The sequence below is a fragment of the Stigmatopora argus genome, chromosome 22 (genome assembly GCF_051989625.1).
Source record: "Stigmatopora argus isolate UIUO_Sarg chromosome 22, RoL_Sarg_1.0, whole genome shotgun sequence".
Classification (NCBI taxonomy): domain Eukaryota; kingdom Metazoa; phylum Chordata; class Actinopteri; order Syngnathiformes; family Syngnathidae; genus Stigmatopora; species Stigmatopora argus.
Genome location: NC_135408.1, coordinates 12,270,126 through 12,284,643, shown reverse-complemented (window position 1 = coordinate 12,284,643; position 14,518 = coordinate 12,270,126). Strand labels below are relative to the sequence as shown.

General features: G+C 46.5%; 1 protein-coding gene across 8 annotated transcripts in view; it reads left to right on the top strand.

Moving 5' to 3' along the window:
• Window positions 1-14,518, top strand: part of LOC144067648 (glutamate receptor 3-like) — a 46,516-nt gene that overhangs the window by 6,642 nt on the left and 25,356 nt on the right. For 7 of the 8 annotated variants that reach the window (XR_013298011.1, XR_013298012.1, XR_013298013.1 and 4 more), the window contains exons 4-10: window positions 6,627-6,814; window positions 9,300-9,353; window positions 9,955-10,116; window positions 10,207-10,374; window positions 10,820-10,924; window positions 12,321-12,428; window positions 13,840-14,046. Coding sequence is in view for 5 of the 8 variants with exons in the window: in XM_077591441.1 (XP_077447567.1) it covers window positions 6,627-6,814; window positions 9,300-9,353; window positions 9,955-10,116; window positions 10,207-10,374; window positions 10,820-10,924; window positions 12,321-12,428; window positions 13,840-14,046 (992 nt within the window). In the remaining 3 variants the exon portion in view is untranslated. The remainder of the gene's footprint in view (window positions 1-6,626; window positions 6,815-9,299; window positions 9,354-9,954; window positions 10,117-10,206; window positions 10,375-10,819; window positions 10,925-12,320; window positions 12,429-13,839; window positions 14,047-14,518) is intronic. The other variant, XM_077591439.1, reaches the window with a different exon arrangement.

Genomic DNA, 14,518 nt, shown 5'->3' with positions numbered 1-14,518 from the left:
CGATAAGTGTCATGTCACCGTCCAAAGATATTTTTAAACGGCATTTCTAGGACGAGAGCGCTCCGTTCGCCGCCGAACCCCCCCACGCTTCCTTCTCGTTACATATTTCCCGTTCCAATTGGGCGTCTTGTCATCTGCTCACTCGGAATAGCGAGCGTCGCTCGGACGACGTTAAGTGTGTTGTGTCTACTACCGACGAGGAGGATGGAATTCCTGGGGGATAAATTCGATCATTTTGCGTTCTAACGGGTTTTCTCTCTTCTTTTGTTATTGTTTTGCAACCCAAAAGGCACAAACAATGAAATATGGAAGATATATTTGACAATTTTGCATTAAGATGGTGTTTTCTGTACTTTTGTTATTGTTTAGCAAGCCAAAAGCCAAAAATAAGGAAGCATGGGAGATATATTTGACAATTTTGCGTTTCACAGGAATTCATTGTAGTTTTGTTATTGTTTTGCAAACCAAAAGGCTCAAACAAGGAAACATGGGAGTTATATTTGATTATTTTGCATTTAATAGGTGTTCATTGTAGGGTTTTTTTTTGCAACCCAAAAGGCACAAACAATCAAACATGGGAGCTATATTTGACAGTTTTGCGTTCCACGGGTATTAATTGTAGTTTTGTTATTGTTTTGCAAGCTAAAAGGCAAAAACAATGAAACATGAGTTATATTTGATTATTTTGCGTTTAATGGGTGTTCATTGTAGGTTGTTTTTAGCAACCCACAAGGCACAAACAATGAAACATGGGAGATATTTTTGACTATTTTGCATTAAACGGATGTTTTTTTAGTTTGGTTATCGTAAAAATCCCGCCTTTTCCCCCTCAAAGCTTATTTCTCGCTAGCTAACGATCGGCAAGGGAGTCACGCTTTGCCATTGGAGGAGTCGCTTCCCGACGCCTTTGGGCGACGGATCGCCGGAGGCCGTAATTGGGCCGCCGGCGAGACGTCGACAGAGTGATTAACGTGGCGCGGCGCGGCGCCTGAGCTCCCCTGAGCCACGCGGCCGTTCCTCGCCGACCCTCCGTCTTTGACGCCCGGCAGCCAGACGCGGTGTAAACGCGGCGGCTCGGGACGGATCCCCGCGGCTCGTGTTTACCGAGCGGCGCCTCGGCCGGCCCGTCGTGGCCGCCTCCTCCCCGCCGGGCCTCTGCGGCAAGGCCTTCGCCGCTCCTTGGCTTTTGGAAGATTGGGTTTCATCCGAGGCGAGGTCTACAATTCATCAGTAAAATAGTTGTCGAGTCATGAAATAATAGATTTGGTGTCATTTCATCGTGGCAAATCTTCCTTCAATTTCCCTTTTTTTTCAAATGTATTTTTCCCCCCGCATTTATTACTCAACGTTCTTCAATTCCGGCGACGGCTTCGACGTTGAAAAACATTCCTCCCCAAATCCACGAGGCACACATTGAAGCATGCGGCTCTATTTTGGCCTGAAAGCAAACGGCTAATTCAATTAGCGTTAGCGTGAATAAAAGTGGCAAGGTCCCACTCCAGTGGCCAGCTGGTGAACACCAGATGTTGCCCAGTTCAGGAAGCCCGTTCTTTCTTTCTTTCTTTTTTGCAACTGCCTCCAGGCTGTTAAATGAGGACATTTTCAATGATGACGTCACCGAGCCGCAGCCAATCGCCGTGCGCCCGCGTCTGCCCGTCCAACATTCCTTTGGCCTCCCGGGCCATAAATTGTTGCGGGCGAAAAAGCGCACTCGTTACTTCCCATTCGCGGTCGGCCTGTCACTTCCTTTTACACGGACGTCGCTAACGGTTAGCCCGCGCGCCGTGTACTTTTCCAGCTGCTACCACTGGTCTCATTTTACGCTGGCAGTTTTGTTTGCTCGGTCGGGGCAAATTCCCCTGGACTGCAGTGAGGAGCCATTTCACTTGAAGTTAGTTATTAGCCGCCATGGATGGCGAATGAGGAGTCCAATGTATTTAGTCACCCTGACAGCTTAGGTAGATCTTTCACATTGGAAGCGCGAAGACAGAAACGGCAGAGCACAATAGAAGATGGCCGCATTATGTGGATGTGTTTGGACTCCTTTCCACACTTGACTTTCAAGAGCCTCTTTTTCTTCCTATTTGACGACTCTTTGACGTTCCATAAAGTTCCATAAGTGCGACGGAAGATCATCAAAAATGCTTTTCAAGTGGTCCCCAAAACAAAGGCAGGCTAATGAGAAAAATCCACCAAGCGGGCGCCACACATGAATTTGTCATTAAACAACGCTTGCGCTAAAACTGGGAGGCTTACTTCCTTTCCTTTCGGTAAATGATGCGTCTGTATGCTTTTGTTAGGTTTTATCGTTTGCATAAACGCAACATTTGGATTTCATATATGCACAGCACACACTGGCGCACAATTAGAGTTGCCATTCAACTGAATGGCATTGAGGAAAATGATGGAATTAGTGATCTCCAACTGTCAGCCCATTTTCGGACCATTTTTAAGAAAAGGCTAAATGATCACTTTTTCACCCAGAAACGATACAACAGGAACATTTGGGCAACATTTAAACAATCGATTTTTTTCTTGCGATGCAAAAAATAAATAATAATCCTTCGAATGATCACCAATAGAGCCCTAAATAAAATCCAGATATGTATTTCTATTTCTATTTATTCCGGCGACTGCAAAATAGTCAAAGAACTCCCAACCAAGATATTTTTTCAAGAATTTTATTTTTGTAAAGCAAAATACTGAAAGTCTAGAGTTTGGAAATCATGGAGGGAAAGTGTTCAGCTTGTTTTTTTTCCGGATTGAAGTCAAATCTGGACATTCCTTGGGCAGAAAATAACACTTACTTTATGACTTGACTTTTATTTAATACTAGATTTTTGCAGGCTCGAAGATGAGGGACTTTGAAATATTTATTTGTGGGTTAATGCGCGTGGATGCGATTGTGGAGTGATTGTGGCGAACTTCAGCACCTTGGACAGTTCTTTGGGCGCCTTGAAGCAAAAATGGAGGGACTTGGCAGATAATATGAATAAAGCGCCTTTTAAACAATAACAGGCATTTTAAAAGGCTGTGATCACCTTGATGGCGGCTCAACCTTGGCGTTCGCCAGTTTTCCCCGCTTTCATGTCAAATGCTTTTGCAAGTGTTTGCTTTTCTATTCGCCGCTTCAAGGTGCAATTGATTGTCCATTTTGTAAATACGAAATTATAGCGGAGCAAAATTTAGTGCGGTTTTCATTCGTTCGTTCATTTTCCAAACAGCTTGTCCTCACATGGGTCGTAGGGGGTGCTGGAGCCCATCCCAGCTAACTAGGTGTGGTACACCCTGAATCGGTGACCAGCCGATCGCAAACCAACACTCCTAGCTAGGGACAATTTAGAGCGCTAAATTAGCCTAGCATGCCTATTTTGGGGATGTGGGAGTAAACCGGAGCACCCGGAGAAAACCCACGCACAAACGTTATCCGCCACGATTGTCATGGTTAAATGGAATGCGTGGTAAAAAAGTTAAAAAAAAACAAGAAAGCGCTTGAAACATAAACCCGCTTTGACGGTGTTTACGTGTTTAAGGGAAAAATCCCGCGTGGCGACCCGCGGACGGAGCGTTTACGCCGGGCCGCCTCGGGCCACGGCCGTATCGAGACGGCGAGGAGAAGACACGCTCTTTCTCTGCCATCTCGGCACAATAGTCGGCGCGTTTAAAGCGTACGCGGGGCAAAGCGGCCGCGAGGTCTGCGCGCTCACGCGTGACAAAATGGAACAGCACACCGAAAACACGCAGCAAGATACGCCAGCCTTCTATTTTTATCATGAATACAGTAAACTGCTCCAATTACCAAGTAGAAGGGCAACTCAATGAATCCAGGGGCTGAAGAATTTCATCTCTCGCTTAGCTGTCTTAAAGCAGAAACGTCTTGAATGGAAGGGAGGGAGTCAATAAAAAGGGGGACGTGGAGGGGCGAGTTAGGGGGTGACGGAACCTCGGAGTCAGCAAAGTTTTTGTGCTTGTGGTCACAAAGGGCCATTTTTTTTTCTTTGGAAATGTCACATTTTGGAGCATCCTGCGAATGACCGTTCGTTGGAACGTCCGTTCGGCGACCTGTCCGTCTGTCAAACGTCTTTAGGCGAATCATCCGAGTACCATGGGTAGGGCCAAGTCCATTCTCTGCGCTTTGCGTTGCTGCACTGTTTGTGCTCCAATTGATTTGGCGGCCTTCTATCTTGTTCCCAACAATCAAGTTCAATCCGTATTTGGTCATCGTTAACTGGCGGGCCACCGTCGAGAGCGACGAGCGTCCAATCTGACGGAACGACTCCCTTTCGCCGTCAAGCCGCCCCCCCCCCCCCCTTCTATTTCCGGACTATAGCTTTCAGGATAACCAAAAGCCATTAGAGCAGACGTCTTAATGCATTATGAAGGAGAGTGACGTGACACGCGAGCTCCCCGCCGGCCCCGTCGGAAAATCTGGCTATTCTTTGCTCTGCTGGAGAAAGCCAGCGACGAGCGAGCGAGCTGGAAAAAGGGCCGCGTGGCATTTGAAAGCGCGCTTTATCGCCTCTCTTTGCCCCGTCTGATTTGCCAATTTGACAATGATCACAGGCACCAGCGCAAACAGGAAACGAAGCTCAACGTGCTGTTAGCAAATCCACAATGGCCAAGAGATAAGGACTTCTTTCTTTCTTTGATGACATGTCATTTTTCAGTGAAAGGGTTTTTCTTTTTTTCTTTTTTCCTCCATGCCATTTCCTCTCCAAGCTAATTGCACACGTGTAAAGTCTTCTTATCCGGGCATTAGGTTTTAGTTTGTATGTTTTTGACTTTGATTTATTTCATGAAGGGTCAGCACATATTAATGAACATGTATATGTAAATATGTCATATTTCTAATTTCCATCTTTAGTCCCTTGTACAGGTTGAAGGTAAACCATGACACACATTCGTAAGTAGCACAGTTTTAAACAGCGTTGTCATGGCAATTTTGTTGGTCTAACAGCCAGGCTTTAAGATGATTGGCCAAGAGGTCCAGAGACGATAATGTTAACGTTAATTGGAATTGAGTTCCAGGTATGAACAGAGAATTTTCTTTGGCTAATTGAGTCCTCTTTTTGAAGGGAACTTCACAGTCACCTCTAGAGCCAGCTCTTGTTCATGTTCTTTTTTTTTGGTACAAAATCTTGCCGTGGAGGAGGAGCTTTGTGATGGAAGAATTTGTAAACTAAGGGTGCATTTGCATATTTAACAGTATTTTCCCAGTTCAGGCGTTTTTTTTTTTAAATATCTGACAGTAGAGGTGCAAATTTTGTTTTTCTGTTTCCGAGCTTGCTTAGAAACGCTTTCAATGGGTTTCTAAAGCTTCTTTCGGATTTGAGAGAGGTGGTCTCCTCCCCCGCGGGGGGACGGGACGATGACTGACTCACGCGTGAGACAACCCAGGCGCTACTTGCTAGGCAGGCTGAACTATTGACTTGAAGAACGCCGGTCGCGTGACGTGACGTCAGCCTCGCTTTGTTCTCAACGTAGACAAGAAGAAAAAAAAGCCCTAAAAAATAATGGTTCACCTTAATAATAACGGGACCCAGATAGGGTGGCCCGTAAAAAAAATATTGGACCACCTTAATAATAACGGGAGCTAGATATGATGCCAAAAATAGAAAAACATGAGCGATTGTGCGGATGACTGACTATTACTGGCTAGCCTATCAGACGCTCAATTAAAGATAATGATGCTAATCCCTTTTGTATCATGATGACACAATAGGATAGCGAGCGAGTCCAAAATGATATATTATGGTCTACAGTCAATCCAGGAGGAAAAATAATGGAGACGCTAAAGTGTCCTTGATCGTCATCCGGCCCGATGGGGCTTTTAAAAGGCGCCATCTGTTTACAAAGTCAAGCCAAGGACCACAAGACTTTGTCACTTCTTGGCCCACAAAAAGACTTTTTTTCTCTCTCTTTCGGTTTGCCTTTGACATTTTTAGTTCTCGCGTGTGTATTTTTGTATTGTTGGTGTCAGGTGAATAGAAAAGCGGACACGTCGAAAAGGGCACAAAAATCTTTTCCAGGGGCTAACTTGTCATAATAATAATAATAATAATAATAATCGGACAAAGGCAAAGCAATATGTCGTATTCCTTGTCATTTCAACGGATTTTCCGCTTTTACCAAACGCACGTATGTTAGTAGTACTAAATTTCATTTGAGGTCAGCATTGGCAGGATGGATGTGGAGCACTTTAGAAAAAAAAGGTTTCCAGGCTTCATGTGGTCATGACCTACTTTCTCAATCCATCGGTCGTATATTGATTGGACAAAAGAACACAACAAAAAGTGTTGTGTGTCCCTGAACTGTGGAGGGCAACCATTGTGTCGATAACAGTTGAAATGACAGCTTTCTACTCCACTTTGACGCTTCACAAGATGTCGTCTAACGGCCATTCGTTTTGCAGATTCCGCTTTTTTTTTTCCACCCCAGAAAGGCATTCCCCCACCTTACTAATTTGACCTAACAAGACGTCCAATTTTCTGCAATCTTGAGAAGCCAGACATGCACCCAGTAAAAATGTCAACACAAGTTCCTCCTCCCCTGACCCGGATTTTTTTTAAATGTAACTTGGCTCCGAGTGCCCCCGCTTGAACGCAGCTGCGTGTTTTCCGCCCCAGGTTTCGCCATCCTCCAGGCCATCATGGAGTCGGCCGTGGCCAACAACTGGCAGGTGACCGCCCGCTCGGTGGGGAACATTGCGGACCCGGCCGACTACCGGCGCATCATCGAGGAGATGGACCGCCGGCAGGAGAAACGCTTCCTGGTGGACTGCGAGGTCAACAGGATCAACGCCATTCTGGGCCAGGTAAGGCAAATACTTTTCCCCTTTTGTCTTCTTCCTCTGGCGGAATCCGGTCCCGATGAAATTGCAAATGAAACGGACTCGTTGGAACCGCATGTCGCCGGCTTCGTTTAGAAGAGTTTAAAAGAAAGCAAATAGGGCCGCATTGGTTCGCCACTTCGGGCAGGAAGGGGGGATGGAACAGCCTCCAAACTATTTGTTTCCTCGGCCAACTGCCGTTTTCCCTCGTGAGTCGCAAAAACTGTTTGCACATTGTCAGTGCACGCGCTGGAATTGAATTTAATGCTTGTGCACAAATAACAACAACAAACAAATAAGTAATAAATAAATAAGTAGTCATCATAAATAGTCCACAACATAAATACGTAGGGAAGTGCGCAAATAACAACAACAAACAAGTGAGTAAAAAATAAATAGCCATAAGTAGTCCACAACATAAATAAGTAGGGAAGCGCACCAATAACAACAACAAACTAATAAGTTATACATAAGTAGTCCACAACATAAATAAGTAGGCAAGTGCACAAAAACAACAAAGAAATAAATCATCAAATAAATAGTCAACATAATAAATAAGTTATACATAAGTAGTCCACAACGTAAATACGTAGGCAAGCGTGGCCGGATGATTCGCCTGAAGACGTTTCGCCGACGGACGTTTGACAGACGGACAGGTCGCCGAATGGACGTTCCACCGAACGGTGCAAAGATACAAAGGCGGGCGGGGAGCAACCAAATCCAGGTTGCTTCATAAATCAAGCGCTAGCACGCTAGACGCGCACAGACGCTCGGGGCAACAATAAGTCTGCACTTAAGTCATACAAATGAATTGATTAAAGAGGATGGACAGAATAGGCAGGCCTTGCACGCTTGGCGTTCCCGGGAGAACGCCTCCTCGCGCCGGCCGTGACATCCATACTGCCTTTAATGCAATATGGTCCGGCGCAAACTTAAGTAGGACACGCGGCGCTCGCTTGCTCGCTCGCTCGCTCGCTCGCTCGTTTGCTCGCTCGCTCCCGTAACGGCAACAACAATGAGCTCCCTATAAATAGCCTCTCCTCCTAGCCGCGGGGAAGATCTGGCACAAAGGCCGGCCCGCGTGAGCAAACAAGGCTCAAATGGGGAATAAATGCCAAGCGCCTCATTAAAACACCTAGCGTTGGCGCCGCGCCACGTCTCGGCGTGACGGGGACCGGGGATGGCCCGGTGTCGGATTCCGTCGGCGCCGTGACCTTGAGCGCGCTTGACCCCCGAGAGATGCCCAATAGGGACCGAGAGGGTTGGCGGCGATGGTTTGCCGGTAGCCTTCCTTCCCCGCTGGAAAGGAATTGGACGCCGATGGATGTCAATGGCAGCTAATGTGTTAAAATAAATACCCTTAAAATTGGGCTTGTCCTTCGTCTCCTTCGATTGGCTGGCCACCAATTCAGGGTGTCCCTTGCCTGGTGCCGCAGTTAGTTGGAATAGGCTCCAGCACCCCCTGCGACCTTTGTGAGGAGAAGTGGTTCAGAAAATGAATGAATGACACTTAAAATGGGATTTTTAAAATTGCTTTTTTTCCCCCAATGTCATTGAGAATTAAGTTATTATATTTAAATAAAGTCAAAAATCCCATTTTTTTTTTCAATCATTCATTCATTTTCCATGCTGCTTATCCTGAGGAGGGCCGCGGGGGTGCTGGAGTTTGAATTGCTGTTGATGTTTTAACTCTGGCTAAAACATGCCATTGTCATCTTGGTAAGGGCGGAATTTGGTGGAATTGTAACTGGTAGGAGAAGGAAGGACACTCTGGGCGCTTCAAATCATTGCATTGCCTGAATGTGCTCTGTGGGGGTGTAGAAAAATGGAATGGAGCGGTTGGGGGGGGGAAGCGTTGGGGGGGCTCGCTTTCGCTAGCACAACTTGCCACCTCCGCACAGCCATTTTTAAGATCGCTGCTCTTTGAGGGAGAAATAGAAAGCGCCAAAGCGCCAAAGCGCCAGTGTGCTGTGCAAAGAATATTTTGCCTGTTAAATTCACAAGTGCACTGCATCGTTTGCTGCTAATTAGAAGGTGGGGGAGGGGGCCAGGGGAAAGGGGGGGCTCACTGCAGAGTCGAAAAGAGAGCGAAAGCCAGAGTGCAGCCTTGACCTTATTTCACTTGTTGAAGTTAATGGAAAGGAACAGCCAGTGTCATCGTGGCTTCTCGCCTCTGCAACACTGTGTGGTACGTGTTTGTGTTTGTGTGTGTGTGTGTGTGTGTGCACGCATGCATGTTTGTTTGTTTGTGTGTGTGTGTGTCTGTCTCCCACACGCAAAAGCGGACTCACAAGTTGCGCAAATGTCATTTGTTTCTCGCACGACGTTCTTTTGGTCCCACGACCGGGCTTTGTTGTTCAACCTTGGCTCCGTCGTCACCGTTGCAAGCTGTGACTCACTGTTTTGATTTATTTATTTATTTTGAAATTCTTTTCTTTTCTTTCTTTTTCTTTTTTTCTTCTTCCTGTAGGTGGTGATTGCAGGAAAAAACACCCGCGGCTACCACTATATCCTCGCCAACCTGGTGAGAAAGCCGCCAACAAAACAATAATCATATACAGTTCATTTTGGGGGCATGTGCTTAGAGTGGGCATGCGTTTGGTGCCTTCGCTTACCGTAGGAAAATGCATTGACTTACATTTTAATGGATCATATTGTCAGGAAAATGTGCTAAATATTATGGTACTTTTCTTATATATTTTAGTTTCCTGGCCATTGAGGCTGTTACACAATAATGAGTTTCTATCTGTCTCAAGGCATCAACACCGCCGTGAATCCCGCAAGTAGAAATGAACAAACATGATTGGATATTTAATCACGTACACGAGAATCCAAATAGAATTGAACCAAAGAGTCAGTATTTGATCTACCTTTTAATTGGTTGCATGATGGTGTCCTTAAAAAGACTCGCAGTGGACTTGGATCAATAATTTGTTCATTTCTGTCTTAGTGCATCGACACCGCCGTAAATCCCATGAATAGAAACAAACTAACGTGATTGCCATCCAAATGCAATTGGATTAGATTTAATTAGATGCAGGACAATGTCCTCAAAAGGTCCACGTGGACATTCCTCCTTTTGCAGTGGTGTTCTAGTCAATTTGTCTGTAACGTTTGACCCGTAGGGTTTTTCCAACATGAGCTTGGACCGGGTGTTTTCGGGCGGCGCCAACATCACGGGCTTCCAGATCATCAACCCCGACAGCAGCGTGGTGCAGCAGTTCCTCCAACGCTGGGAGCGTCTGGACGAACGGGAATTCCCCGAAGCCAAGAATGCGCCGCTGAAGGTGAGCGGTGCCCATCTGCCGCGGGACGGGACGGCGGCTTTTCTTCCGGCATTTCCCAACGCGGCGCTTGGGTTTTCTGGCCCGCCACAGTACACGTCGGCGCTGACCCACGACGCCGTGCTGGTGATCTCCGAGGCCTTCCGCTACCTCCGGCGCCAGCGCGTGGACGTCTCGCGCAGGGGCAGCGCAGGCGACTGCCTGGCCAATCCCGCCGTGCCCTGGAGTCAAGGCATCGACATCGAGAGAGCTCTCAAAATGGTGAGCCACATTTTTGTTTTGGCTGAATTGGGCGCATCTCAAAGCCATGAAAAAAAAACGCAAGTTGAAGCCATACTCTCGATTCCAAACTAGTCCCTAATAGAATTCCTACTTTATCCCTGTTTTTAAACTGTACGGTTAATTCAAATCAGACATGAGAAAAAACAGGGATAAAGTAGGGATTCTATTATGGAATAGTTTGATTTAAATAAACTGGACAGATAGCCTCCCCAAAAAAACACAAACAAAAAAAAACATGGTTAAACAAGGGGATTCTATTAGGGACTAGTTTGATTTGAAAAACAGTACAGCCCCAAAAACACACACATGAAAAAACATCGATAAAGTAGGGATTCTATTTGTTCATTTATTTTGATTTTTGCAACAAGTAAGCACAAGCGAAAAAAAACAATACAAATGTCAGTTTTTCTCCTTTTTGTGATAGGTTCAAGTTCAAGGCATGACGGGAAACATCCAATTCGACACGTTCGGACGGAGAACCAACTACACCATCGACGTGTACGAAATGAAGACGGGAGGCCTCAGGAAGGTATGTCGGTCGGTCGGTCGGTCGGAAGTGAGGGACGAGATCTTGACACCAGATGTTTGACCTCTTTTCTCGATGGATTTTGGGTCCGGGCGACTCTAGCGTGGCCATCCGTCGTCACGCGACGAGCCCTTAAAATGCAAAAGCAAGCCGTAAATTGTCATTGTCCTCAGTTTTCTTGAGGAGTCGCTTTGGATTTGAACGCAATACGCCATAAGCGTCACTCTTTTACGTTTGGTTTGGGGTCTCGGAGGACCGGGACGTGCTAGCTAAGAGCTAGCCCGAGACTGAGCAAATGCTAAAGGAAAGGCCCGTTTTATGGGTGCTTCTATTTGGCCAATTTAGCTAGCGGAATGTAAATGAATTCCTTTTTCGGCTGTTTCAAAACAATGAAGCGGACTTCAGAATAGAGCAACCACCAGGTAAGCCATGTCTTTCTCTTCAACTTCTTCGCTCGGTGGGGTGTACAAATGGCCCAAAACCCACCTGGAAATGCACAAAAACGCGACCAATCAATGGAAAGCATCCCAGAAATTCCCCCCCCCCCTAAAACAAGAGGAAATGCTGGGAAATTTAGGTTGGATTAGAATTTACAGAAAAATTTAAATATTTAAATATAAAACAAATAGAAAATTACAAAATAGAATCATTTCAAAAAATGAATACATTAAAAAAATGAACATAAATTTAAAGAAAGTGATGCAAAATTGCAATGATAGAGGTTCGATTGACCTAAAGTGCCGTTGATGGTGCTGGACGTCCAATCCATTTGGACTGACTCAAGTGGACCAATCAATGGCCCGCTCAAAATGGATCGGATGTCTCGCGCCATCAATGGCGACCAGTAAATCCACCTTTTTTGGGTTGTAAATAGAGTGGTCTGTCCGTCTCACGTAAGATACACTCGGCGTGAATGTGGCTAATTTTGACGCCTCTGCCGTAGAGGAAACGATTTCTAATGAAATCCTCAATCCATTTTGATCTTATTTGTTCTCTTTATTAAATTTGAATGGCGGCCCCCGGCAGCCCCTCCCGAATCACGGCCCAACGTGAGCGCCATCGAGTAAAGCGGAATTATAAAGTCTGGATTATATCACAGCCCGTGTGCATTGTATTATTAGAGCGGCAAAAGATGAAGTTTGTTTTACTTGACCCGTTGGCGCTTTGTCGTTCGTTACGTAAGAGAACATTTGCGGAAGCATGAATAGCTTCCGCCTACTGAGCTCGAGCGAAGCCCAGGTGAGGCGAGCGCCGCCGCCGTCGCCGCCATCGGCCGCCGAACACCGACCGAGCGAAGAATTTTGTCGTCTGGCGAAAGCATCCACGTGTCGGGCCATTTCCGCGCGACCGTATCTCTCTCCCCGGTAATAACCTTGACCGTTTGTGTGATGTTTTTCAGATGGGCTACTGGAACGAATACGAAAAATTTGTATATTTAATGGATCAGCAGGTCACCAACGAATCGTCTTCTGTGGAAAACCGAACAATTGTGGTCACTACTATTATGGTACACTCTCAAGCAGGTTTTAAGTGTTTGACCTCAAGATTTCTGCCGCTCAAGGTCAAGGTGTCCATTGTTGCAATCTGTCCTGGGAGGCTAGAATAATTTTCTTTTGAGTTGCTTTCCATCCACTCACTACATGTTGAAACAGTCGACTCACGCAGAGTGTTTCAACTGTATCCGTGTGGGTGTCAAAGCATTTTGCTTTTCTTCCATTCCGGTGGGCTGTCGTAGTAGTGACATCACAATAACGGCATTGGTAACTAACTAGCCCAGATATACATATACTACACGTACAGATAGAGACCAACGCCTTTTTAGCGCTCGGGGCGTACGTAAGTAAGTAAGTGAGTGACGGCTTTTCCCGTCTCGTGGAGTAAGATCGGTCGCTGACGGGAACGCACGCCGTCGTTCCTTTCCTCCCCGTAACCAATATCCCCCCCCCAAGCATAATTGGAGAATCGTCGGGCCTCTTTAAATGTAAAATAAGGTGCTCCTTATCTTACATTTAAAACCAAGGCCTCGTCTTCCTTCTGACTTTGTCTATGATGTTTCCATCTTAGGCAAATTCAGAAGCTAGTGTCAAAGGGCGTCGTTTACATGTTGAAATTTAGATGGCCGTCCAATGACGCTATCTGGATCACGTCTGATGAAGCTTTATAGGCGCATTTTATTTAAACAATCTCTTAAGCTAGCCTTTTCCTTTTACTATCGACCTTATGCTACGAATATTATACCGTTTTCTTTGTAACTGGCACATTTGTTCATCAACACTTTATTTAATCGAACGAAACGAAATCACTATTCACAGTTATGAGCCGGCCAGGCGTACAGATGTCAAATTTGTGAAAGCGGGAGCAATTTTTCAAACTTCCTGACACTTTTCAAATACCGTAATAAGAGAAACACAAGCCAATGATCGTCCGATACGCGTTGCCGATTGGCCAATCGTCAATCTAAAGCATCTGCAAGGTCTCTCCCGTCAATGACGGTTACTCCACGAACCGGAAAAGCGCTCCGTTCGGCGTTCGGCTTGCCCCGCCCCGCCCTCCCCCGTGTGCCGTGCCGGTAACGCTGACGCACGCGCGATGGAGCCCCGCCCCCACCTTCCCGCCAAGTGATGGTTTGAGTCCGAGGTAGCCCTCGTTTCCCGCTTTGTGCGCTAGGCTTTCTGCTAGCCCACTTGGCCTCTTTAAGTGCAGCTTTTTGGCCTCCTTTTTATGCCCCGCCTCCCGAGCCGGTTCCTTGTGATTGCTATGTGTCTCGTGCGTGCTCGCTCGCCCCGTCGCCACACGCCCCCCCTCCCATCCTAGCCCAGCCCCGCCCCTCAGCATGCGTACGTCCACGCGCCACCGCCGAGGTCAAAGCCAACGTCGTCGTGCTTTTGCCGTCCGCTCAATGTTTGTCTGATCGACAGGAAGCGCCGTACGTGATGTACAAGAAAAACTATATGCAGCTGGACGGGAACGACCGATACGAAGGATACTGCGTGGATTTGGCGTCAGAGATCGCCAAGCACGTGGGCATCCGATATAAGCTGTCTGTCGTTCCCGACGGCAAGTACGGCGCCAGGGACCCGGAGACCAAGACGTGGAACGGGATGGTGGGTGAACTGGTGTACGGGGTAAGTTTCAATTCCGCTTTCCATTAGCCGTCTTTTGCCGTCCATTCGGACGGCTTTGCGTTTTGTCCTCTGGGCTTGGATTGGAATGAAAAAATGCCCAAATGTTCCCGTTATTGCCGAATACCATTCCATTCGTCTTTAATGACAGCCAACGAGTTAACATTTTTTAGGCGTTGGCTTAGGGTTAGGGTCATTTTCCAATTGGACTGGGTCAATGGAATGGATTTTTTGGGGGGCAAGGGGATCACGGACAAGCTGTTTACAAACTGTCAGAATACCATGGGTGTGTGTGTGTGGTCCCGTATCAGCGTTTGGCTAAACTTTACTTTTTGATTTGATATGGATTAGAACCGAGCCAGCAAAAAAAAAAAAAAAATCCAAAATCCAAAGCCTTTATTGTCATGATACAACAGCTGCGTATAACGAAATGAGTGTTGCTACTCCACAAAGTGCGTGTTTCCCACTAAAAAGA